The sequence below is a fragment of the Crocodylus porosus genome, unplaced genomic scaffold (assembly GCF_001723895.1).
Source record: "Crocodylus porosus isolate Cpor-Errol unplaced genomic scaffold, CroPor_comp1, whole genome shotgun sequence".
NCBI classification, from domain to species: domain Eukaryota; kingdom Metazoa; phylum Chordata; order Crocodylia; family Crocodylidae; genus Crocodylus; species Crocodylus porosus.
This window is the reverse complement of record NW_017728950.1, coordinates 57,849,771-57,874,539: the sequence shown is the minus strand read 5'-3', so window position 1 is coordinate 57,874,539 and position 24,769 is coordinate 57,849,771. Positions and strand designations below refer to the sequence as shown.

Below are 24,769 nucleotides of genomic sequence, written 5' to 3'. Positions count from 1 at the left end.
AAGACTAACTGGCCTGTAATTTCCCGGGTCCTCTTTTTTTCCCTTTTTGAAGATAGGGACCACATTGGCCCTCTTCCAGTCCTCCGGCACCTCACCAGAGCACCACGAGTGCAAGGTGCCAATGGTGATTACATGCTCAATAGAGACCAAAGGTAGAACGGGCCTGTAGTGAGTGCTTCTCAAACTTGACCTCCTCTAAAGGTGAAAAAAGGAGCCAGGTCATTTGGGTTCAAAGTTCTTGTTATATGCCAATTATGTGAATAAATGGGTTAAGTTCTTGGATTTGTTATCTTCAGCCTTTGTGGCACAACATTTGTCTTAGAAAAACTGGCTTCTTATCTTAAACCTGATATACTCTGTTCGCTGCTTCTATACTATGCTCATGCCTTGCCTCCATCTACGTTCCAGGCATTGCAAACTAAATATGTTCAGCTACGTTCTGTCTGATACTTGCACCTATATTTATTCTAAGAAGACCCATGAGTTTAGGTAATGAATTTAGTGGGAGGGATTTTTCTCACCAAAGGGTACTATTACTGGAGACTGATTCAGGCTGTCCTAAAATCCAGAGTAAGGCTGGTCCCACAAGTGTGACTCAACTGAGATAACATATGATACTTTGAAGCACAGCCAGGGAATGTGCTGCATGCATCTTACCATAAATGCCTTGATGCTAGCCCCTTCCTTTTCATGAGTGATGAGATTTACAGTAGAAATATTCTTCTCAAGGTGAATGGTTAATGCTCCTTTTGAGGAAAACCAAAAATGTGGTTATTCAGGTAATTATTCAGACTGCCATAACATATTTAATAATTTGCAAAATTAAAATTGTGTGTAAAAGTATTCATGTAGAAGTTACTTCAAGGAATAAAATAATTAAGTGCACGTAAATAATACAAAATAACGTTGTAATTTTCTTACTAAAAAGAAGAGTAATAAAGCTTCCAAAAACACGAGGCTTTACACTGTCTCGAACACAATTTAAATGTTTGGTTGCTGCCCCTTCTTTTAGTCGATTATATTGTAATACAGATTCTGTTTCTAGTAGAAGTTAAACTTGGAAGATTCTGTGAAAATAGATGAAGCACTCTGCACTGAAAAAAAACAGGCTGAAACCTATATATGTAGCGGTGGAATATGCACATGCAGATACAGTCCCTGCAATTCGTCAAGAGCTGATTTAAAGCAGAAATGGAAACATTAGAAAAAAACCTCAAGACATACTAGCAGTAAAAGAGTGTGTATAATCATTTGTGCATTATAGAAAAGACCATCTATTGTAACATCTAAAACAGTACTCTGATTGGAATATAGGTTAAATAAATTTTCATTTTTGTGTTTCTGTGAATCTGATTTATGAAAAAAGCTAAAAATTAATTCTTTGAGATGATGGTCTGTTTTATTAATAAATTCTGGATACTCCTGGTCTTGATACCTACTAAAAACATAGCATAAGCCTGCATTTAATATATGCTTCAGAAGCCAGATTATGTGAGAACTTGTTCTTTGCTTCTGTTCATCTGAATGGCTGAACCAGTTGATTTCCCTCTGTTTGAACTGACTAGAGGGGAGTGATCAGTCATCATCCATCCAGATTTGTTTTCCTTGGCCAGGTGTAGTCTTTCTTTAGGTTAACTGTTATGCTTTCTTCAGTTTTTCTCTCAAGTAGAGTCCTTTGACTGCCTATGAAGTAGTTGTTTGGCCATCCATACCGACAATAGCAGAGTGGTTATGTATACATTCTTTATTAACAATCTCATGATGTCCCAGTTGTGATGCTTCCTTTCACTCTCTCTTGAAACATACAGAAACAGAGCTAGGCCAGAATGCTCTCTCCACTCTCAGAGCAAGTAGGAAAATCTTAGCTTATCCAGTGGTGGTGAACATAGTAGGAGATTTGGCTTCCCTTTGCTTCAGGTGAATCCAACCCATGCTGTCCAGTTTTTAACTGGACAGTTAGTGATAGAAACTGACTCTTAGCTCATCATTTTAGGTCATTTCACAAGATTTTCCAACCTGAGTTCTAGTTGTTTCACTTTTTTAGCATTCTGTCTCTAAGCTCCTTACTTCTCTGAAATTAAACATTTAACTACATAATTTTTTCTACCTCTAGAGACAGCGTGACAGCCAGAAGATCCTGAAAGTTACAGCATTTTAGCCCTTGTTTGTCATAAAGGGAAAGTTTCAGGCAGTAAGACATTTCTGTCTTCAGGTTTTACCCTGAAATTCTTTCCTTAGCAGAAGATGCTATTCCAAGACATTGTTCATGACTGAAGCTAAACATCCCACAAAGAGCAAATCATTGATTTATCTTTATCTTATGACTTATTTCTTTCTTTACTCAAAAATATAGGTATGTTGCTGAAGAAGAAAAACTTAAAGTGTCTGTGTCATTGGTACACAAGGAATCCTTTTTATCTTCTGTTTAAATCCAAACTTAATAGGAATTTTAGTTTTGAAGATCTCAGTTAATTAATAAAGCTGATTTCTAGGACTTTGTACCTAGGTGACCCCCTGACAAGCTCTCCAGTTTCTAAAGTAGGGGTTGCCAAAGTATTGCACCTGATGGGCTATTTCAGAGAGGCAGTCCTGAATAGTAGGCCTCATCAAAGGGACTTCCAGGCTGCATTTGGCCCACAGGCCACAGTTTGGGAATCCATGTGCCAAAAGGTACAGTTTGAACAAATATGTGTACAGGAGGTGAGAAAAGGAGTACCTTTCTCTTTTTCTGAATACTTGACCAAGAGAGGAGCTTGAAAATCTCTTTACTTACACCTGTGACATATATACTACAGCTCGATACTTCAGAAAACCATTGGTCATTTTGTACATGAAAACAATCCTTCATTCCCTTAAAAGCTGGTCTTTCTCTCAGAACCTGAGAACAGACAACTGAACTCTGGCTCTATAAAGCAATATTAATTGACACTTAAATGTCTGGCTATATTCCTCTCCTCTTTGTACATCAGCCATCTTTTTCGTGGAGTTGCTATTTCTGCAAGAATCTGGAAGCTTCATGCTCTCTGACTATTTTTTAAAGAATAACTTAGACCTCTCATACCTAACCGACTAAAACTTGGCACTGCTGAAGAATCACTAAGATCTTGTCCCAGGTAACAGCATGTGGCAGTCGTGGCTTGCTCCACTATGAACTCTTTATTTGGACAAATTAAAAAGAAAGAGAGAGACAGACAGACAGTCAAAATGATTACGTATCTAGAAAACATGACATGTAAGGTAAAATTGGAAGAACTGGGAACATTTTAAGTGGGGGAAGAAAAGACGCACTTGATACGTTTGCAGATACAAAAAAGATTGTTTTGAAGGGGGTGGTAATTAACTGTTCCCTGTGTTTATAGGGGAAGGGTGAAGAAGTGCAATGGGTTTAATTTCCTACAAGTTTAAATTTAATCTTGATATTAGGAAGAACTTTCATAACAATGAGGTTGGTTAAATACTGGAACAGATTACCATCAGAATCACCATCTTTGGAAGCTTTTAAGTGGAAGTTAGGTAAACAGGATCTCTGGTATGGTTAAAGAGCCTCTTTGATCACAGGGCTGGACTACATAACCCCTGAGGTCCATTCTAGCCTTTGTTTTCTGTGATTCTATACTTTTGGCTAAGACTTTGGAGGGGTGATTTTGGATGCAATCTTGCCTTATTTCAGGGCTCTCGCCTTTATAAGGTTTCTTCAGGCAAATGCAGCCTAAAAAAAAGGAGGACCTCTTCATCTAATTCTTTTTATAGATATTCAGGCAAATATATTTCATGCTTTGGCATCCTGGGTACCTCCAAGTCACCTTTTGATGTTGGAGCCCACGAACCTATTTTGCGTGCTCCCAAACTAAACAGTTTTTAGTCTAGTTCTTTGTTCCTTCCCAAGATTCCTTTAGAAATTGGATTCCTGGAAATAAAAGACCACGGAAAGAAATTCCTGCAAATTGATGGGCCCTGTCAATAACATAAAACAGCTTTTTGTTTTTGAACACTTCATTATATTCTTTTTCTTCTTCTTTTTACTTAAAATAGAGATCATGACAGAAGACAAACACCAGGTGTCATTCCTTTTCACAGAAGGAAAAGGGAAGAAGAATCCATTCTCTGTAATTTATAGAGTTGCTAAGAATCTGCAGTTCTTGGGGATTTAACAACTATATATGTGTACTATCTTCATAAACCAGGTAAATAAATCTCTGCAGAAGGCAAATAAACCAGGAAATGGAGATGTGGACTTCATAGGATAGGCAGGGGCCAGAGAGTATTCATTAACCTTCCTTTTCCCTGTATCAAAAGAAGGGAAGGCGGGCTCACACAGATGCACATGAGCAGCCCCAGCATGCATGCAGCTAGGAATGCAGCCCAGCTGCATATAGAGCAGGGCCCAGCAGGTAAATCTGTGGAGAGGAATGAGGGGTGGGGGGGCACAGATCAAGGCCCCAGTGGTGGGGCAGGGTCTGGGGTCAATGGAAGCTTGTCCAGAGGTGCTGGGGGGGCACAGCTCCCCAGTGCTGTGTGCACCCCCTGGGGAGGAATGGGGGTCATGGGCTGTGTCCCCCCCATTTGTGCACAGAGCAGAGGCGGACTGTCCACTGCAGGCTGAGGCTCTGCTCTGTGCTGCCTTTGCCCCAGGAACTGTGTGCTGGTTGTGCCCCACATCACTTGACCACCTGGAGGCAGGGAGCACAATTGCATTGCACGGCTCCCGGGACAAAGGCAACGGGGTGCAGAGCCCCAGCCTACAGCGGGAAACCTGCCTCTGCCCCTCACGCAAATCCAGGAGGCACCTGGTGGTGTGTGCAGTGGTGGGCAGCCATGTCCCCTGTGCCCCTGGATGAGCCTCCCGTAGCTCCATCCCATGACCTGCCCTGACCTCAGGGTCTCATTCATCTCATCCCCTGCCTCACTCCTTCCCTCACCATGGAGGCCTCAGTCTGCCCCCAGTGCCTCTTCTCTCTTCTCCCTGCCCCTTCTTCACAGACTGACTTGCTGGGTGCTCTGCATGCTGCCGGCTGTGGTCCTGGAGGGTTACCGTATTTCCAGTTCTAAAGAAGAGGACACCTATGTGTGTGTGGGGGTGTAGTATGATGGGCAGGGGCAGTGATATGTCTGTGCCTTGCCCCTGCTTCTCACTCCCCTGCTGCTACCCCTTATTCTTGACACACAATACCCTGCATTTTGCCAGAATGTGTGAGGGTCCCCCCTCCTCAGGCTCCAGACCCCTTGTGGGGACCCTCCCTCCTGCCCCGGGCTCCAAACCCCACACGCACACACCCCACAACCATGCATAATTTTGCATTATTTTGAGTTTTTATTAGTTTGAATTTTGAGCTTTTAGCTGTGCAATTAAAATTGCCATTAATTGTGACCAAATGTGTCACAATTAAAAATTGCAAACAATTTTTTAAATTTCGCAACTAATTGCGATCAAATTTTTAAATAATTTGACAGCCCTAGTCAGAGCCCTTAAGTTCTATTTATGTCATAGAGTCATAGAGAAGCAGGGTTAGAAGGGACCTCCGGAGGTCATCTAGTCCAGCCCTCTGCCTGTGCAGGATCATTCCTATCCAAACCATCCCATACAAACCGTAATTTAAACTCTGCACAAGACTTCCCTCAACCCTGACACAACACAGACCCAACACCCTAATTTGCCACAGGTATAGCAGGGGAACCACAGTAGACAAAGAATGCCCTGCTTCTATAAAATGTCAATATATGCTCAAGAGGTCCCAGGGAGAGCTCCAACCGCCCTGCTACAGAGGAAGGCATACCAGTCTGACTATGGGGTATAATTCCAGATATGGCAGTCAGGCTGATCCTGAGTGAAAGGGCAAGACTCTCTAGCTAGGAACCTCTGGCTTTGGTCCCAGCAGAAGCATTGGCACACCTCAGTCAAAGCGCTCGGCCTTGGCTGTAGCTAGCACCAATGCCTCTGGGAAGGCTTAAATAGACCTTGACACATATAGCAAAAAAGGTCGGGGGAGGAAACCAACAAAGCCGAGAGGCATGGGAAATGCTCACGATAGAACATAGACATAACTTTGCCCAGATCATCCCTGACAAGTCCAACCTCTTCCTGAACATCTCTAGTGCTGGGGAGTCCACAACTTCCATAAGCAGTTTCATAGATTTCATAAACATTAGGGCTGGAAGGGACCTCGGAAGTTCATCAGGTCCAGCCCTGTACCCCAAGGACAGGAAGACTGTTAGGGTCAAAGGATCCCAGCAAGATAAATGTCCAAACATTTCTTTAAAAAAATCCAGAGTCGGTGCTTGCACTACCTCTGGAGGGAGTCTATTCCAGGCCTTGGGATCTCGGATAGTAAAGAACTTTTTCCTTATGTCCAACCTAAAACAGTCTTGGAGGAGTTTGTAACTGTTGAACCTTGTCATCCCATAGGGCGCTCTGGTGAACAGGCATTCCCTTAGATCCTGATGCACACCCCTGATGAACTTATAGGCTGCCACCAGCAGACCACTGCCCCTCCTACCAAAGACTGGACTCTGATCATGGAAACCAAAGACTTCACAATGACACCAGCGCCACAGTCTTTGGTTGACTACCTTGATCCATCTCTCCCTCCTCAGCCCATGACCTGTAACCAGGAGGATCAAGGAAAAAACCACCTGTGCCCCTAAACCCTGCTTCCAAAGCCCTGTAGCCATTCATGACCCAGCTGTGATTGCTGCAAGTCGTGTTGTTCATGCACACATGGATAAGGAGCATAGGGTAGCGGTCAGAGGTCTGGATAAGCTTTGGGATCTTCTCCTCTATGTCCTCGATACGGCCCCCCGGGAGGCAGCAGACCTCCTGGGCTAAGGGGTCGAGGCGGCACATTGCTCCTTCAGTCCCCCACAGAAGGGAGTCTCCTGCAATGACCGCTCTGCGTTTCATCTTAGGGAGAGTAGGGATGGTAGCTGTTGGTGAACCTTCCTTACCTGCAGGAGCTGGCACCTCTGCAGGCTCTACTGGGGTTGCAATAGGTTCATACCTGTTGCAGAGCTCCAGAGGGGAGGGGACCCTGGTGCATTGGCCCTTGGGGCAGTTCACCACCTTGGTCCAACCCCCTGGCTGGACAGTGTGGGAGATCCCCAAGTCCTCCCTTGCCCTGGAAGGTGACCTTGGTCAACCCTTGGTCTTCATGGGGTGAAGGGCCTGGCAGTAGGAGTCTATCTCCTGCTCACCATTCCTGATGGCACGCAGTCTCTGGACTGTGGTTTGGAGCTCCTTTTATTTGGCACCTCAGATGCTCCAAAGTGGAGCAGACCTTGCAAGGGGAGGTGGCCATGCTCCCAGTTCCATGTGCCAGGAATTGTGCCAGGCAGTCCCCACAGCTGAGCGCCAGAGACTCTGTCTGCATACAGCCCAGAACCATGGATTCAGTCTGGATGGAGACCTCAGATGTGCCAGAGGTGGAGGTCTTAGACTCCAAGGGTGTGGCATGTGGCTATCCTCATTGCACCAGTGGTAGTCTGGCTACTGCTGTCCTAATCTTCCCTTGGGGCTTGCTCGTAGGGCCTTGGGCCCTCCCACTAGTGCCAACTCCCACGCTAACTTGTGTGCTGGGCCTAGAAATGCACTTGTTTGTGCGTCCTGTTCGTGTGGTTCTGGGGGTATTGCTCCCTGCAGGGCTGGACCAAGTAGAAGCTGGGGGATGGGGGTGCGTGAGCCTCCTCAGCTCCTCTCAGCTGCCTCCCCGCAGCTGTGCTAAGTCCCTCACACCATGGGCCCTTGCTTACCTCCGGATAGGCTGGGGCTTGTCAGGGGTCCTTGGGGTCCTCTTGGGGGGTGGTCCTGAGGCTCACAGGGGTGCAACGGGCTTCAGCCTGTGCATGTCTCACTGGAGCCAGGGACCAAGTTTATTCCACTGCTTTGTTATTCTAACAGTAAAGAAGTTTTTCCAGATATCCAATCTAAACTTTGCTGCAACCTCCAGCCATTGATCCATGTCCTTCTCTCTGAAGCAAGAGAGAATGGATACTTTCCCACTTCTTTATAGCAGCCCTTCAAGAATTGAAAGACTGCTATCATGTCTCCTCTTAAGTGTCTTTTTTACAAGCTGAATGTGCCTAGCTCCTTCAGGTTGTTCTCATATGGCTTGCTTTCCAGGTACTTCATATGTTTGTTGCCCATCTCTGGACCCTCTCTTAATTTCTTCACATCCTTTTTAAAATGCAGAGCCCGGAACTACACACACTACTCCAAACAGGCCTAACAAATGCCAAATAAAGAGGCACTATCACCTTCCGTGTCTTGCACCTAATGCTTCTGTTGATGCATCCCAAAATCACATTTGACCTCTGATCATGTGCGTGGCTCTCCTCTGGACTCTCTCAAGCTTCTCCACATCCTTTTTGAATTGTGGAGCCCAAAACTGGACACGGCACTCCAGCTACAGCCTCACCAAGGCCGAGTACAAGGGGAGAACGACGTCCCGGGATTTGCTTGAGAAGCATCTATGGATACAAGCCAGCATTTTGGTCGCTCTACTAGCCACAGCATCACATTGCAGGCTCATGTTCATCTTGTGGTCAATGATGACACCCAAGTCTTTTTCTTCTGTAGTGCTAGCCAGCGTAGCACTACCAAGCCTATAAGGTTGCTGCATGGTTTTCCTCCCAAGGTGGAGAACCTTGCAGTTTTCAGTGCTAAACACCATGAGGTTCTCATCTGCCCATTTGCGGAGCCTGTCCAGGTCAGCCTGGATCGCCCTCCTGTCTTCAGGTGTGAATGCTTTGCCCCAAAGTTTGGTGTCATCGGCGAACTTGGCCAGTCCGTTTCTGACTCCAATGTCCACATCATTAATAAAGATGTTGAACAAAATGGGTCCAAGGACAGAGCCTTGAGGGCCCCCACTGGTCACAGGACACTATGATGATTGACTTCCGTCAATTAGTACCCTCTGGGTCCGAACACAGCCAGTTCTCCAGCCAGTAGATCGTGGTGGACCCAAGACCACAACTGGCCAGTTTTGCCAAGAGGTGATCAAGGGATACCAGATCAAAGACTTTTTTGAAGTCAAGATATATGACATCAATCTCTTCTCCCTTGTCCAGATGATAGGTCACATGGTCGTAGAAGGAAATGAGATTGGTCAAGCAAGACCTACCCGCAACAAACCCGTGCTGGCTATCCCTTAGGATGTTGGCATCTGCCAGTCCATTAAGGATGGCCTCTTTAATAAACTTTTCTAAGACCTTCCCCGGGATAGAAGTCAGGCTGATGGGCCTATAGTTAGCTGGATCCACTTTCCTCCCTTCATCGAAGATAGGCACCACATTGGCCTTCTTCCAGTCTTTGGGCAGTACACCAGAGCGCCAGGAATTTTTAAAGATCTGTGCCAGAGGCTGGGCTATAATGCTAGCGAACTCCTTGAGTACCCTGAGGTGTAGATTGTCAGGGCTGGCTGACTTGATGGTATCCAGGCTCTCAAGGTGTTCCTTTATGAGGTCAGCATTAATGGAGGTCAGGAGATATCCCTCACCAGGACCCCCCTGTCCCGTGGTGGGCATGGGCGTCCCATGGGACTGATGAAAGACCGACGCAAAGTACCCATTTAATAGGTTGGCTTTTTCCTGGGTGTCAGTTGTCAGCTGTCCCATCTGGTTCAGCAAAGGCAATGTTGCCCTTGGTTTTCCTCTGGCTTCCCTCGTATCTGAAAAAGGACTTTTTATTGTCCTTGATGCTGGAAGCTAGTTGGAGTTCAGTTGCAGCCTTGGCTTTCCTGGTTTGCTCCCTGCAGGACTGGATCAGTGCAGAATATTCCTCCTTGGAAGTGAATCCTATCCTCTGTTATTTGTAGGCGTTTCTTTTTAGCCTCAGGAGGTCTGCTAGATCCCTGGAGAGCCAGGGGGGCTGCTGTGCCCTCTTGCTGCTTTTCCTTCGAGATGGAATAGACTTAGCTTGTGCATTGAGGATCGCTCCCTTGAGGAGCAACCACTCTTCTTGCACTCCCCTCTCCCTGGCGTCATGATCCCTTAGGGCCTGACTGACAAGCCTCCCAAGCTTGTCAAAGTCGGCTTTCCTAAAGTTAAGGACTTCTGTGTTGCTGATTGATTTGCCAACTTGACGGCAGATGGTGAAGGTGATCAGCTCATGGTTGCTGTCACCCAGCTTCCCATTGATCACCAGGTCGCCAATTAGGTCATCCGCAGTAGCCAGTACCAGGTTGAGCAGCACTTTACCTCTCATTGGCCCATAGACTTCTTGAGTCAGGTAGAGGTCATCCACGCACAATAGGAAGCTTTGCAACTTGCTCAGGTTTTGCTGAGTGATCCTCCCATGATATGTCCGGGTAATTGAAGTCACCCATGACAACCATGGTCCTGGAGCATGCGGCCTCAGCCAGTTCCCAGGTGAACTCTTTGTCAAGCTCTTGACTTTGGGTGGGAGGTCTGTAGCACACTCCCACCGTTGTGTCCTCTCTGCCGTGTTCCGCACAGATTTTAACCCAGAGGGTCTCCAGTTGTCCACCCTGGTCACCGATATCAGCTTGCAGGGACGCATAGCTTTCCTTAACATAGAGAGCTACACCCCCACCCCTTTGATTTGCTCGATCCCTTCTGTACAAGGTGTAGCCATCTATACCCGTGGTCTGGAATAGCTTGCCATCAGAGGTGGTTCAAGCACCTACATTGAACACCTTCAAGAGCAAATTGAATGCTTATCTTGCTGCGATCCTATGACCCCACCTGACTTCCTGCCCTTTGGGCAGGGGGCTGGACTCGATGATCTTCCGAGGTCCCTTCCAGCCCTAATGTCTATGAAATCACACTGCAGACTCATATTGAGTCTGTGATCTACCAAGACTCTCGCATCCTTTTCCGTAGTGCTGCCATCCAGTCAGATGTCACCCATTTTATACTTGTGGTTTTGATTATTCCTTCCAAGGTATAACACTTTGCATTTGTCCACACTGAACTTCATCCTGTTAGCTCTAGCCCAGCTTTCCGATCTGTCAAGATTTTTTTAACACATCCTCCATTGTGTTTGCAGTCATTCTCAGTTTTGTCTCACCTGCAAACTTACTCAAGAAGCTTGTAAATCATTAAACACGTTGAACAGCACTGGGCCCAGGACAGACCTCTACCACTCCACTCAGAACCTCTCCACATTCTGACATGGACCCATTAATAATTACCCTTTACTTGTGGCTGTTGAGCCAGTTATCTATCCACCCAGTAGTAGTTTTATTTAGCTGACATTTCTCCATTTTATTAATGAGAAGGTCATGTGGGACCTTGCCAGAAGCCTTGCTGAAGTCTAGATACATTATATCTACAGCATTCTCTTAATTCACCTAAGTAGTTACTTTGTCAAAGAAGGAGAACGGGTTTGTCTAACATAATTTATTTTTCATAAAACTGCTGGCTGCCTTTTTTCCTCCAGATGCTTACAAATGGCCTGCTTTAGGATATTCTCCAGTAACTTTCCAGGTACTGAGGTGAGGCTAACCATTCTGCAGTTCCCAGGTCCTCCTTCTTGCCTTTTTTAAAGAGGGGCACTACATCAGCCTTTTAGAAGTTCCTTGTGCAGCCACATAGGTCTCATGTCTTCTTGTGCTTCCATTGTGTCAGGACTGTTTCTTGTTGGGCTTCCAATACTGTCCCCCTTAGAAGCTCCTGGGTGCTTTTATCTCTCAATCTATTCTTTTATGACACCATGTCTTCTTGAGGTGGATGAAATTTACCTTTTTGAAATCTAGCATCCTGTTTTGCTTTGCTTCCCTGTCTCAGGATCTGGGATTCTATTGTATCATGATCACTTCCCTCCCTGCCCAAGTTACCCAGCACTTTCACATTCTCCACCAGTTCTTCCCTGTTTGTCAACACAGGGTACTTTCTGGAATGGAAAGTTGTCCTCCATACAAGTTAGGAACTGGCTTGACATGTTATTTGTTTGGCTGCATTTGACTTCTTTTGGGGGCAGTCCTGCTCCGAAGAACATCCACCCATTGTCTAATGTCTGGAAAACTAAAGTCTCCCATCAGTACCGTCCCAAAACTTTTGGATAGATTTGTCACCTGCTTGAAGAGTGCCTCACCCACCTCTTCTTGATTAGGTGGTCTGTAATAAATCCTCACCATTACATTGGTGCTGCATTTTTCACCTTTCATCTTAACCTAAATGCATTCTCGTTTGCTGCTTTCCTCCTCCTGAACCAGAGAACAAGTGTATGTGTTCCTGACATACAAGGCAACACCATTACCTTTTCTCCCAGCCCTGGCCTTCTGAAACAGAGTGCAACCCTCCATGTTGACATTTCAGTCATAAAACCTGTCCCATCACGTCTTGGTGATACTAATGAGATTGTACTTTATTTTAGAGGCTGCAACTTCTAACTCATTTTGTTTGTTCCCTATATTTCTCACATTTGTATGCATACAATGGATGTATTATGCATTTTGATCTCCTCACTTCCCTTTTGCACCACTTCTTGCAGTCCTCTGGCCCTCTCCAGAGTTGAATTGCTTCTTCGAGTTCTTTCCCCTCTGGACTGCATGTTCTGTTGCTGGGGGGGTTTGATCACCATCCCCCGTGGAACCTAGTTTAAAGCCCTCCTTACCGGTTTGGCCAGATGATGCCCAGAGATGCTGTTCTCCATTCTTGTCTAATGGATCCCATCTCTTGATAGCAGTCTTCCTCCCAAAAACATCTGCCTGTTGCCTTCATGTTCACACCACTGTCTCAGCCACATGTTTACTTCCAAGATATGATGGGCTCTGCCTGGATCCCTGCCCTCCACAAGAAGCATCTGCGAGAATACCACTTGTGCTCCAGGCTCCTTAATCCACCTGCCAAGAGCCTCATCGTCACCTCTCTTCTGGTCAGTGTCAATCCTGGCAGGATTGTTGGTGCCTACATGGACAAGCAGGAAAAGGTAGTGGTCTAAAGGATGGATGAATTTTGGCAGACTCTCTGTGACATCCTGAATTCAGGCTCCAGGCAGGTAGCACACTTCCTGGAAAGAAAGAGTTTTCCACTATCTATAAATTTGATTTCTGATATTAAAAAAAACTGACAAGCTTAAATAGATTCAGACTTACATGTTGATATTGATAACATTACCTGTTAACAGAGGGTTTGTTTGTTTTTTTTACTTAAGTTGTAATTTATTATTCGTAGGTCTGTTACTGTTATCTAATCGGAGTTATTTTTATAAGTATATTTAAAAATTAAGAATTATGGTGAAAATATGCAACCCTGCCTGTAAGACAGAGTGCTGCTGGACTGGAAGAAAAAATCTTGGAAGTTGTTGGATTGTCATTTTGTATACAAACACCAGGGGTAAACCCTTTGATTCATATTGTTAAATACTTCATTGTAGAAACAACATCTTCCCATAGGAAAAAACTTCCTGTGTATAAAAACATGTAGGTTTGAGTTCATAGCGTTACACAAAAACAGCAATACGGGCAGATATTGCAAAAGGAATAGTACAGGCTGATCCAGATGTTTTAATTAGGATAGGCAGACATGGTTAAACCTATTCTTTCTCTTGGCATTGTAACTGAGGGGAAAAAACTTGCTCTAGTCTCAGGATAAAAGCAAAGCTGCCCAGTTTCTCTCAGATTTATGTGAAAATGACCCTGAATTTGTCATACAGATGCCATACATACCATATGCCTGTGTATAAGATATGCATCTTGTTTTTGGAAGGTGGAATGAAGAGAAAAAAATCTTTCCTATATATGAGTAAGTACGGTATCTTCATAGTGAAAACACAGGCAGCTACAGCAGAAATAAAAACCTGTGTCTGTTCTCCTAACCTAGCTGCAGGATGCAGTGTCCGCCCTGGTGGGCAGGCAGTTCAGCTCCAGTAGCCTCAGGTGGCGCTGTTGGCTAAGCAGAACTGCCCAGCCTGTCTCCTCAAGCAGACTTGGCAGGCGCTGCTGTCTGCCTACGTTGCTCAAGGAGGAGTCCTGGCAGTTTGACTCCCACAGAGATTGCCCCTCTGCTTCCTATACTGCCATGTTTAAGATGCTCAGCTCAATTTCCAGCAGTTAATCTGGGAGGGGAGGGGCAGGGAGAGAGGTACATGTTATGTGATATAGATTAAAATAAAGTTTTGATTTCTGTTTTATATGGCAGCCCTGTACATATTTTTCCTATTTTTATATCAAAATTGACCCTGACTAAAGTTCAGGTTTCAACCTGTTCGTATTGAAATGAGGTATTGATCCACTTGTAATATGCTCCATATTGGTAGGCTTCTATTGAAATCAACAGGAATTGTCAAGATTTTAGAGAGTAAAGCCTATTTTTGATGGACAGGTAAAACTAACTTTTGTTTTCCCATTGTGCTAGTGACAAAAAGCATGGTTGAGCAGACTGTGCCTGGAGTAGCAAATAATCATTGTTTTGTAAGTCTTAAAGAAAAGGTCATAAGTTGATAATGGCATTAGCTTCTTAGATTTGATATTACTATATGTCTAGCTATGTAAGGGAATGGTTTTCACCAGTGGCCATTATGCTTAGGCTCTCTTAGGTGAGAGACTTTTTGGAAGTAGGAAATTTCCTGGACCCACAGTATTTATACCACATTAGCTCGCCACACACAAACTGTCCTTCCCCCTGCTGGCATGTGTATAAATGTGGAATCATTTCTAAGACTTGGCTTTCTCTAATTTGTTTTGACAGGGAAGAGTGGCCCCGAGTGCAAGCACTGCAGGGCAGATCCAGATAAGGAATGCCGTTTTTGCTCCTGTTATCTGTGTGGTGGAAAACAGGATGCTCACATGCAACTTCTGTGTGATGAATGTAATATGGCTTATCATATATACTGCCTGAATCCACCTTTAAGCAAAATACCAGAAGATGAGGACTGGTAAATATACAAAGATGATTTACTTTTATGCATAATCCCACTTTGTACAAGCTACTTTTTTAATCATTTGAAACTTCAGAGAGACACAAAAATGTCCTGATTATAGAGAACAGCAAAGAGATATGATACTGGTGTATATTTTTCATTTTGCAATGCACAGTTATTACACAATTTTATAATAAACCATTACACTTAGTTGATATTAAGGCTCCATTTATACATAGTTAATAAAGACTTGTTAAGTAGTTCAGCATTATTGATAGGTCAGTAAATTACTTAAGAACATCTATTACAACATTATCTGTGATTGTATTTACAGGTATTTGTAGCTTTACTATGACCATAACATATATTAATCACTTTATCAGTCTTTTAAGCAGTTCACAAATTGAATCTTAATACAAAATGTATTCCATTGCATATGCACCAGTAAACTTTTAGGGACCCAGTCCTACAGGCAAGTTATTCATGTGTATAATTTCAGTGGCACTACTAAATTGAACTAAAAAAAAATTATTAAAGAAATACCTGTGGAAGTTGCAGTATTCTGTGGAAATCAATGACCAGGTCTCTGAAGTCATTTGTACAAGCTTGTTCTAAGCTGGTCAGATAATTAGCAAAATTGTTTGATGCACATTCCTGATGATATTATTTAATCTGCTGCCTAAGAAGCACTTCCACACAGGCCACCATACCACTGGGGCCTTGGACTCTGCTTATTTTTACAGTTCTGTCTGATTTAGGGGTTAAGACTTAAAATATTTAATTTAGACTTCAATATTTATATTCTGTTCTAACTTTACATAAATCTACCCAGAGATGCACTCGATCAAGCCAAAATGAGGCAGCCATATTTCTGCGAACTTTTCATATGTCAGTCTCTTGAGTTGAAGATTCTGATCTCATTGAAGAATCTATTGACTTTGAACACTTTTAAAAATATCTTCAACATACTAAACATTTTGAGAGGTGGAAGAAGCAAATGGAATACATATTTAAATATTGTTTGTTTGTAATCCAGTTCTAGAGTGTGCATGGGTGTGCAAATTTGCAATTTAACCAATAGTGTCTGTTAGTCATCATCTGCATCCAAGATATACTCAGCCCCTTGTCTGCAGAAGACATAGAAGGCTTACTTGTCCAGTGGTGTCTTCTCAGTGCTGCTTGAGCAATTTACATTTGGCCAAAGCTCTTAGGTGAATTTCACTAAGCACGGTCATGTGGACAGATTAGGTTAGGATGTGACCTTATCGCTTGTAAATTTCTCCATGGAACCTACCAACATGCATGCACTTACCATTCAGTAAATACTAGGGAGTTTACCCAACTTGATTGATGGTTAAACTGCTTTACTTCTACTGTGGGGTAAGTGTATGAAATTACTGTAGAGTAGCCAGTGCTGTAAAGCCACTCTCTACATTATGGGAACTTGATCATGTGCCCATACCATTAGTTTACTACCTAAGAGTTTCTTTGGACCCTGAAAATAAAAAATACTATGCCTACCCAAGAGGCTTGGGCAGATCTGAAGTTCATCAGTATGTCAGTAAATTAGAATGCAGCCCCTCCATTTACAGTGTCATAATGTATGAGGCTTGGAATCAAGTTCAGTAGTTGCACATAGACTCTGCTTTAGTTTCTGAGTGTTCCTGAGTATGAGACCTATTCTTGCAAAAAACTTACTTCTTAGATTGACTCCATGTCTAATGCCAAGTTTAGTCAAAAGGGTTGTATTGGCATTGATAAAAGCAAAATTGATGTTATCGGCAATTGGCTTTTTTTGGCTGATGTGGCTGATAAATGTTGCCAGTGAATTCTGCATGCATGTGCACAGCCTGGCAGCTTGGAGAGCAGCGTCTGGCTGGTAAGTCTGTGGGGGAGAAAGGGTGGGGGAGCAGATCGAGGCCCCCACAGTGAGGGGGGGAGTGGGGCTGGGGCAGGGCATATCCCAGCTGGGGCAAGGCATGGGATGGAGCTGGAAATGGCTCCTCTGGGGACTCGGGGGGGGGGCAGCTCCCACCACTGGCGCACGCCAGGGGAGGCACAGAGGGGCACATGCCCCCTGTTTCTGTGCATGAGATGAGACTGGGCTGCTGTTGTGAGTTGGGGCCAGGAGCAGTGCCGGCTCTTCCTGGTGGGGGTCTGGGCCAGGGCTGCGTGTGGGGCTGGCGGTGGTGGTGCTGGGAAGGGAGGTTCGAGGAGGGGTTACAGTGAATTCTGGGTTGGTCACAGCCCACCCCGTAGCCCCCCTCCCAGCACTGCCACCGCCACCTGCACCATGTGCAGCCCTGGCCCAGCCCCCGTGTTAGGAAGAGTCCAGCGCTGCTCCCAGCTCCATCTCGCAGCAGCAGCTTGCACTTGCCCTGCTCGCAGATCCGGGGGGCACATGCTTTTATCTAAATCATCTATTAGATAAAAGCACCAGAAAGCCCTGCTGGAGTGCGTAAGCTGTAGAAACACTGGGCAAGCTGTATCAAACTGACGCAATTCCTCTTCTGGGCATGTGCTGTGCTCAGTTCAGGAGTGCGCTGAGCTGAAAATAAAGCACTGGGGGTTTTTTTCCACACCTTGAGAGACCAAAAGCATTTAGGGTATGTAAAGTTCTCCATAGGTAACTCTGGCCAAGGATTTTGAACTTATGCATAGAGAAGTTGAATTGACGCTGTTAAAACATCTTGCAGAACTTCAGTTATTGATAAAATATGGAAATTGGTTTTGTGCGTTTAATTTTGATTTCATTTGCATTTATAGTCATTTGAGTTCTGTGATTTAATAATAAGGAGAAATAGATAAAGCCAAGTTGGGGAAAATGTACCGTGTGGTCCTGCCTCTTTCGCAGTCCCTTTTTGGGTTGCTTTGTAGTGCTAGCCTTGTGCAGTCCTGTTGTTCATTTGTGTGTAAAAGGACTGCAACTATGTAGTAATGTGCCAGCACAGGAATACTCAGGAAGGACAGCGCCTTGTTTTCTTCCCTCCTTGCTTGCTAGTTTAAGGTAACTGCGCAGTATGATTGTCTACCAGATTTTTGTTTATTTTAAAATAGAAAAAGTTTTCATTTTTGAATGTTGTTAATTTGAAGTTGGTCAACCCCCTTGGTTCCCAGTCTGTACTTTGGGAAATGTTGATAAGGCATTCTCATACAGATTAATATCACTATTTATATGCTAAACAGTATTTAATATTCCATACAAAAACTCAGTTAAGGAAACATTAAGAGTGCATGGCTAAGCAGTCATAAAACAAGAATTGCCATAGTTAAATTTGCCCTCTTGTGAGTGTGCATTATGGCACAGTACTTTTCATTATGATTATTGCATTCTGTTCTTCAGATAGCACAATACAACACCATTCATATAACCTAAGTTTTTGTTAAAACTTTAGAAGGGTGCCTGCAGACTCTAGTATTTTCATGTCTTTTTATTTTGTTGTGCTAATTGGTATCTCTATTGATTTTTGGGTCAAATCATGCCCCATTGAAGCTGATGTGGGTTTTGCAGCTTGAAGATAATGTAGCCAGGAGTTGCCCTTAAACTTCTTCTGTTTTTTATAGAGTTTGTTCATCAACATCCATGTACTGTAGTATGAGCATTTTTAACAAATTGTACAGCTTTTCTGTATACAGTAACTTAAGGGCTATGTCACTTGACAGAAACTAGCATACACAGCACAACTTTCCTTAGCTGCTTGCTTTAGAAGCTTAGCCAAAGGTGAAGTACAAAGTGTACTGTACTATGCATGGCGTGTGACTTAAAAGACTGCTAACTAGGTCAAATCTACACCAATTTTCAGTGGAAGACTCAAGGCCCTGAAGGGAATTGCTTGATAGTGGAAGGTGGACACCACGCTGGCATGATACAGCAAATTGCTTAATCACTTGCTTTACTTAAGGCAAACTAACAGTCTCATTGCCTCACTTTCCACTACACATTCCAGTTCAGTAGGGCTGCTCATTTACTTAAGTACTGGGCTTCGGATTAGATGTAGAGTGCCCGTTTTCTGGCTGGATCAGGCTTGAAGTGTTTCTCGTAGGAAATTTTGTTTTATAGTTGTTGACTTGCAAGTAGCTGAACTGTATATTTTTTAATGAATGGAGTAGAAATGTCCACTTTTGGACACTATTCATTCTGAAAATTTTCAACCCAAAATAAAATTATTTGTGACTTAAAAACAGGAATTAGAGAGTTTTAAAAGAAACTTTTGCAGTCATTTCTGCCACTTCTGCTTGCTTACAGAAATTTGGAAGAGACTGGTTTTCTCATAAATGCATCTGTATGGGGAGTGGAGATTTCTAACTTGTATTTGCATCACTGTTACAAATTTGAGGAAACTCCTTTATCTTTGTGCCTCAATTGTATGTAATAGGTTTCTTATAATATAGGGTGATGCCACCATTACTTAGTGTGATTATGGCAGAAAAGTGAAAATGGCAGCTTCTTATTCAGGAGACCTCTTCCATATGGTTAAAAAGGTGTTTTTATACCTTATTTTGCAGTACTATCAGCTAGGGGAAAGCTGGAGTCTTGTAGAGTTGTTAATTATGATTCAATCTCAAAGCCAAGTCTTCCTTCTGTTGCACTCTCTTATCCCTATGGAAGACTAAGAGATGGTACAGTTTTGAATTGAAAGTGGAATTTGGCTTACAAAATTTTAATTACTGGTGATATGCAAAAAGTAAATCTAGCCTGACTGTCAGATTTCAAGTTGATTTTGCATAGCTGTCAGATGAAAATTTTACTTGTAAATTAAACTGTCGTGATCTGGAAATGATTGAGAGAAAGTAAACAATTCATCAAGTATTTTGAGACTCTAAGATAAAAGGTACAATATAAGTATAGAGCATTATTATTATAATACTATTAGGATTATTTTGGAGGTTGCTGATATTTTTTAGGTTTATTTCCTCAGCTCAGAATAATAGCTTGAAAATGTTCAGTTAAGTTGGAAAGTCAACACCATTCTAGCTATACAAAGTATGTTGCCATTATATTGAGCAACTCAACATCTGTCAAAACTTCTTTTTTTTAGGTATTGTCCTTCCTGCAAAAATGATTCTAATGAAGTTGTAAAGGCTGGGGAAAAACTCAAACAGAGTAAAAAGAAAGCAAAGATGCCATCTGCCAGTACTGAGAGCCAGAGAGATTGGGGCAAGGTAGAGTATAATTAGGAAAAAAAATACTGCATTATGTGTGTATGCATATGTTGCACCTGTAACCAGGCATATATCTTTATTGTGCATAATTTAGTATTGTATTATATGCCACAAAGTAGGCAGAACTTATACATTAGTCTTTGAAATTACACTTTTTGTAAAACAATACTGAATTTTGCACATTGTCTCTAAGAAGCTAAAAATATTTTTTAAGGATGACTTACAGATAAGGATATCATAAACAAACATTAGATTGCACTTAAAATTGTTGTTAAAAATTTTTTAATCAATCTAGTTTTTAAAATGTCCTTTTAATGACAAGAAAACCTTGTTCACGTTAGACTTTTCCTAAAAACTTGAAGATCATAAAATTAATATTTTCTGTTTGTTCTGATTTTAGGGTATGGCCTGTGTTGGGCGCACCAAGGAATGCACTATTGTTCCTTCTAATCACTATGGACCTATACCTGGTGTTCCTGTTGGAACAACCTGGAAATTCAGAGTTCAGGTATGTTTTAGAATTGAAGCAAGTAAAATTCAAGAAAACAAAGATCATGGGGTGTTTTGGTTGTAAAAATGATTTTAGTTTCTGATGCTTGTCTTAGAATAATTATAGTTTATTTAAGTTCATTCTGCTTTTGAGATATTGCATACTTTAAGTATTCAATAAATAGAATTGGTAATACCTTTAAAAATGGAATTAACTTTTTAAGGGGACCCACATATTAGGACAGAATTTAGGTTTAGAACTCAGGTTTCTGAGAGAGAAAAACCTAGTGTCCCATGGAAATAAACTTAGAAAAGATTTAGCTTTTACCATAGTGTTGCATACATCTCTTTCCAGTGAGATATACTGATAATCAACATAAGTACCTTCAGTGATAGTGTAGTTTTTCCTGCACTTCATTTGACATTGACGAATTCTGTGGCTATCAGAAGTGGTTCATTTTTATTTTTCCTAGTCTTGTTTTCAAAATGGGCTAATTTTTTTCTCCTATTTTGGACCCAGTGGTCCAAAGAATATTTCTATTGTACTTCTCTTGAATCCAGCTGAATAGAAACAGAGTTTCTGTTTACTTGAGCAGAGATGAGTGTGGGTAGGACAGAACAAGGAGTATTGCATTTAGGAATGCAACACAGATTTTGGGGCTAAAATCCCTAGCACCTGAGGTTCCTCCTCCCCGCCCCCCCCGGCCCCTCCCTTGCTTACTTAACTACTAGAACAGATGGAGAACGCTCCAAATGTTTCAACAACTTGGTTATGACATCCAGTAAATGCTTGCCTTTCTTTTAGTATTACCATTGTGCTTCAAGAACTTTCCATACCCGAATTTTGCTGGAAAATAGCTTGGAATTACATCGTAGAAGGAAGCAAAGTAGTTCTTGAATTAGCAATGTCAACCTACTCCCCCACTTTAAAGCTTACCGTCAAGTAATATGTTTAGCACAGTTCTTTCCTATATTGTCAGAAAGTCACATTTACCTCCCAGCTGTTCTTTTTCAGAGAGGTGAAACTCAGGCTCTTGACATGGATGTTTCCCAGAGTGATTTCTAATTCCCACTGATAAAGAGTTCTAAGGAAGATTGGAGCTATAGTCCTGCCTCAATGGTTGAATAAAGTTGCAGAAATAGATTTCAGCACCCACTCCTGGACCCCGGCATGTAAATAGGGGATAATTCTCAAGATAATTTGAGAAGCAGTCATTGTAGAGCAATCATTGTATCATCTTTAAGTATTGTGCAGCTTGATAATCCCATTGAAGACCCAGGGCATTTGAAGATTTTAGGGCCATACAGAGTGGCTGGCAGGACTGTGTTATACACGGTGCCCACTCCTGATCCAGCGCCCCCCACTCCAGATCAGGGCTGGTCTGTGGGCGTGGTCCAACCTGCATACCACTGTCACGCCACATATCTGGCTCAATGGGCCAGGCATGTTTGACATCTCTGATTTAATACATCTACAAAATTTACAAATTCTGATACTTCATGAATGCCTATAAGCACTGTCCAGTAGGTTTACTTTGTAGGTTTACTCGTTTCATGTACCTTTTATTCCATCTTTCAAATTGCAACAAGAGTGTCAGAAAAATGCATGAACCATTGTTCTATAGTGAATGCAGCTACTGAGGTTTTTCCAGTGAATAGAACATTGAGCATTGAATTCTTCCAAATATAATAAATCTGGTACAGAAGGATTTCTTGTTTTTCCTGATGTCCAGTTCATTAAATTTCTCAGTGAAAATTCAATGTACCACTCTCCTTATTGCTGGTCAGGCCTTAGGTAACTGGGTTCATTTTTGGGTATAGCATTGTACAAAGGACATTAAGAAACTGGAGAGTGACAAGGGATATAACAGCAAGGTATATGATGATACCATGGTGGTATATTTAGTTTGAAGAAAAGGAAGCTAGAGGGAGGGGTGTCAAGATAAGTTTTCATATATTTGAAAGGCTGTTGTAAAGAAGAAATGTTCTCCCTCTGTTTAATGGGAGAATAACAAATGGCAATGGCTTTAAACTTCAGAAAAGCAGTTTAAGGCCATGTACAGATATTCAGCTTCTCTTGGGAGAGTTGCTGATCCCAAGGTAAATATGAGAGCAACCAAGGTTAAATCACTGCCAGGAGAGCCTGTATACACTACCTTCTGAAAGAAGCCACAGCACAATCCTCCAGTATTTCCAGGGTGCTTTGTTCCTTCCTCCCCCATCCTCAGGAGACTGTGCATCTCTGCTGCTCCAAAGTAGAACACGCTCCCTTTACAATCCTATATTGTGCTGCAGGGAGAAACAACTTAATCGTGATCAGTCTGGGGCAGGCAATCAGGGCTGACCTGTGCACTGTTGTCATCAGTTGCTAGGCTGACTTGGGAGTCTGTAAAGCATGCTGAGATGTGCGCACAAGAGTCCCCTTAGTGCTCAGTAGGGGTGTGTGAAATGGGCCGTATTCGATTCGGATTTGGATTCAGCACGAATTGGAGACAGTGGTTCGATCAGTTGATTCGGATCACTGTCCCTAATTCAATTTGGCTGAATCTGAAGATTAACAATTTGGACATAGACACAGCTTTAAATGTTTTTTCTACATACCTTGAGGTACCAGGTGCAGCTCATGAATGCTGTGATGGTGGGGTGTATGGAGCGTCCCACAGGAGTGCAGTGGGGGAGGCCTGCATGCTTGGCAGTGAACCTGAAACTGGATTGGAAGTACTCCTGGTCCATATCTGGGTCCACCACCAAGTGTGCTAGGCCCCCCACACTCAGCTCAGCAATTAGCCACAGGGGGACCCCAGGTGCCCCCCTAGGCCCAGGAGACACCAGTTGCCAAGCAGGGCAGGTGCAGGGGGGCCCCTCGTGTACTCCCTGGTGGACCAAAAGTGGATGGGAAGTGCTTCTTGTGGACTTCTGGGTCTGCTGCTGAGCGTGCTGGGGAGCCCCCTGCGCTCCTGTGGGACACTCCATCTGCCCCACCATCTTGGCATTCACAAACTGCCTGGTACCTGTAGGTATGTAGAAAAAACATTTAAAGCTGTGTCTATGTCCGAATCATTGACTCTTTCCGAATCGAATCGGAGGGTTCTGATTCGACTCAGAGAGATGAAAGGATCTCCTGATTCGATTCAGAGATTTGGCCACTCAATTGGGCTGAATCGAATCAGGGACTGAAGCTTCACACACCTCTACTACGCAGCCTCAGCGCTGCAAACTGTTGGTTCTAGAAGAAATCTAAAGGAAAACTTTCTAATTGTAGGACCAGCAGGACAGTTTAAAAGGCTACTTAGGAATATGGTAAGAACTGCCTTCACAGGAGGTGTTCAAGCAGAGGCTGGAAAGACATATCTGGGGTGGTTTAGGAATAGTCAGTTTGGCATTTGAGATTTGACCATGGGTTAGGTAGACTAGATGACCATTGAGGTCTCTTCCCATTCTATGGTAATATGATTCTAAACTTACTTTGAAAAAGTATAATTTCCATTACAGTATTTCCTTTTTTTGACAGACTATCAAAATTACATCATATTTGAAGAATATTTCTGTGAAGAGATCTAAAGTAAATTCTTCAAAATGCAGTTATTCTATGAAAAGTTGAGCTACAACCCTGGCATTGCAGAGTTCTGTGTGTATATATTTTTCATTGACTTCCAGTTCAGATATACTCTGCTTATAAATTTATAAAAAGTTATACAACATTTCTAACAGGCAATGTTGTAGAGTCAAGTTCTACTCTCTTTGGTCTAGCCATTATCAAAAGTAGTAATAAAACAAGTAATTTATTTACATCTCTGTTAACAGTTTTGATGGCACACAAGCCAGAGTTGATTTCAGCAAAATCATCTAGTGCTGTTTATTAGAGGTAAAAGCAGTAAGACTGTTTTTTTCAGTAAATTAAGTCCCTTCTCCACCCCATTTTAAAGCTGTATAACTATTTCATCTGTCCATGCCCTGTGTTCACTAAGATGGTATCTGTATACCAGAGGCTCCCTGTTACTTTAAGAGAAAACCAGCAGTAGGGAGACCCCCAGTTGGGATCATCTGCCCATTAAGAGTAGTAGAAGAACAGGTTGCCTGGGTACTTTAGTCTGGGGGTGCTTATGGCAGAGCTTGCTGTTCTGCAGTAGTACAATAGGGCAGTGATTGCTTGGGATAGCAGAGGGCTTACTGCAGATCTAGGTGTCCTACAGTTGTAGCAGGGAGCAGGGCTATAGCTTTCGCCCAGTAGCTATAAGCTGCTATAGATGTCAGTCAGCCAACCTAAAAGAGAACACCTGTGGTGGCTGGGGGAAACTCACA

General features: G+C 43.0%; 1 protein-coding gene and 1 long non-coding RNA gene across 5 annotated transcripts in view; both read left to right on the top strand.

Annotated features, from left to right (window-relative positions):
• The window catches only part of LOC109323369, a 1,703-nt gene extending 1,378 nt beyond the window's left edge, over positions 1–325 (top strand). The window contains exon 2 of the long non-coding RNA XR_002104641.1: positions 110–325. This is a non-coding gene — a long non-coding RNA (uncharacterized LOC109323369). The remainder of the gene's footprint in view (positions 1–109) is intronic.
• Positions 1–24,769, top strand: part of UHRF2 (ubiquitin like with PHD and ring finger domains 2) — a 165,499-nt gene that overhangs the window by 86,182 nt on the left and 54,548 nt on the right. For all 4 annotated transcript variants that reach the window (XM_019554794.1, XM_019554793.1, XM_019554795.1 and 1 more), the window contains 3 exons: positions 14,644–14,830; positions 19,855–19,978; positions 20,379–20,486. In XM_019554794.1, the coding sequence (XP_019410339.1) occupies positions 14,644–14,830; positions 19,855–19,978; positions 20,379–20,486 (419 nt within the window). The remainder of the gene's footprint in view (positions 1–14,643; positions 14,831–19,854; positions 19,979–20,378; positions 20,487–24,769) is intronic.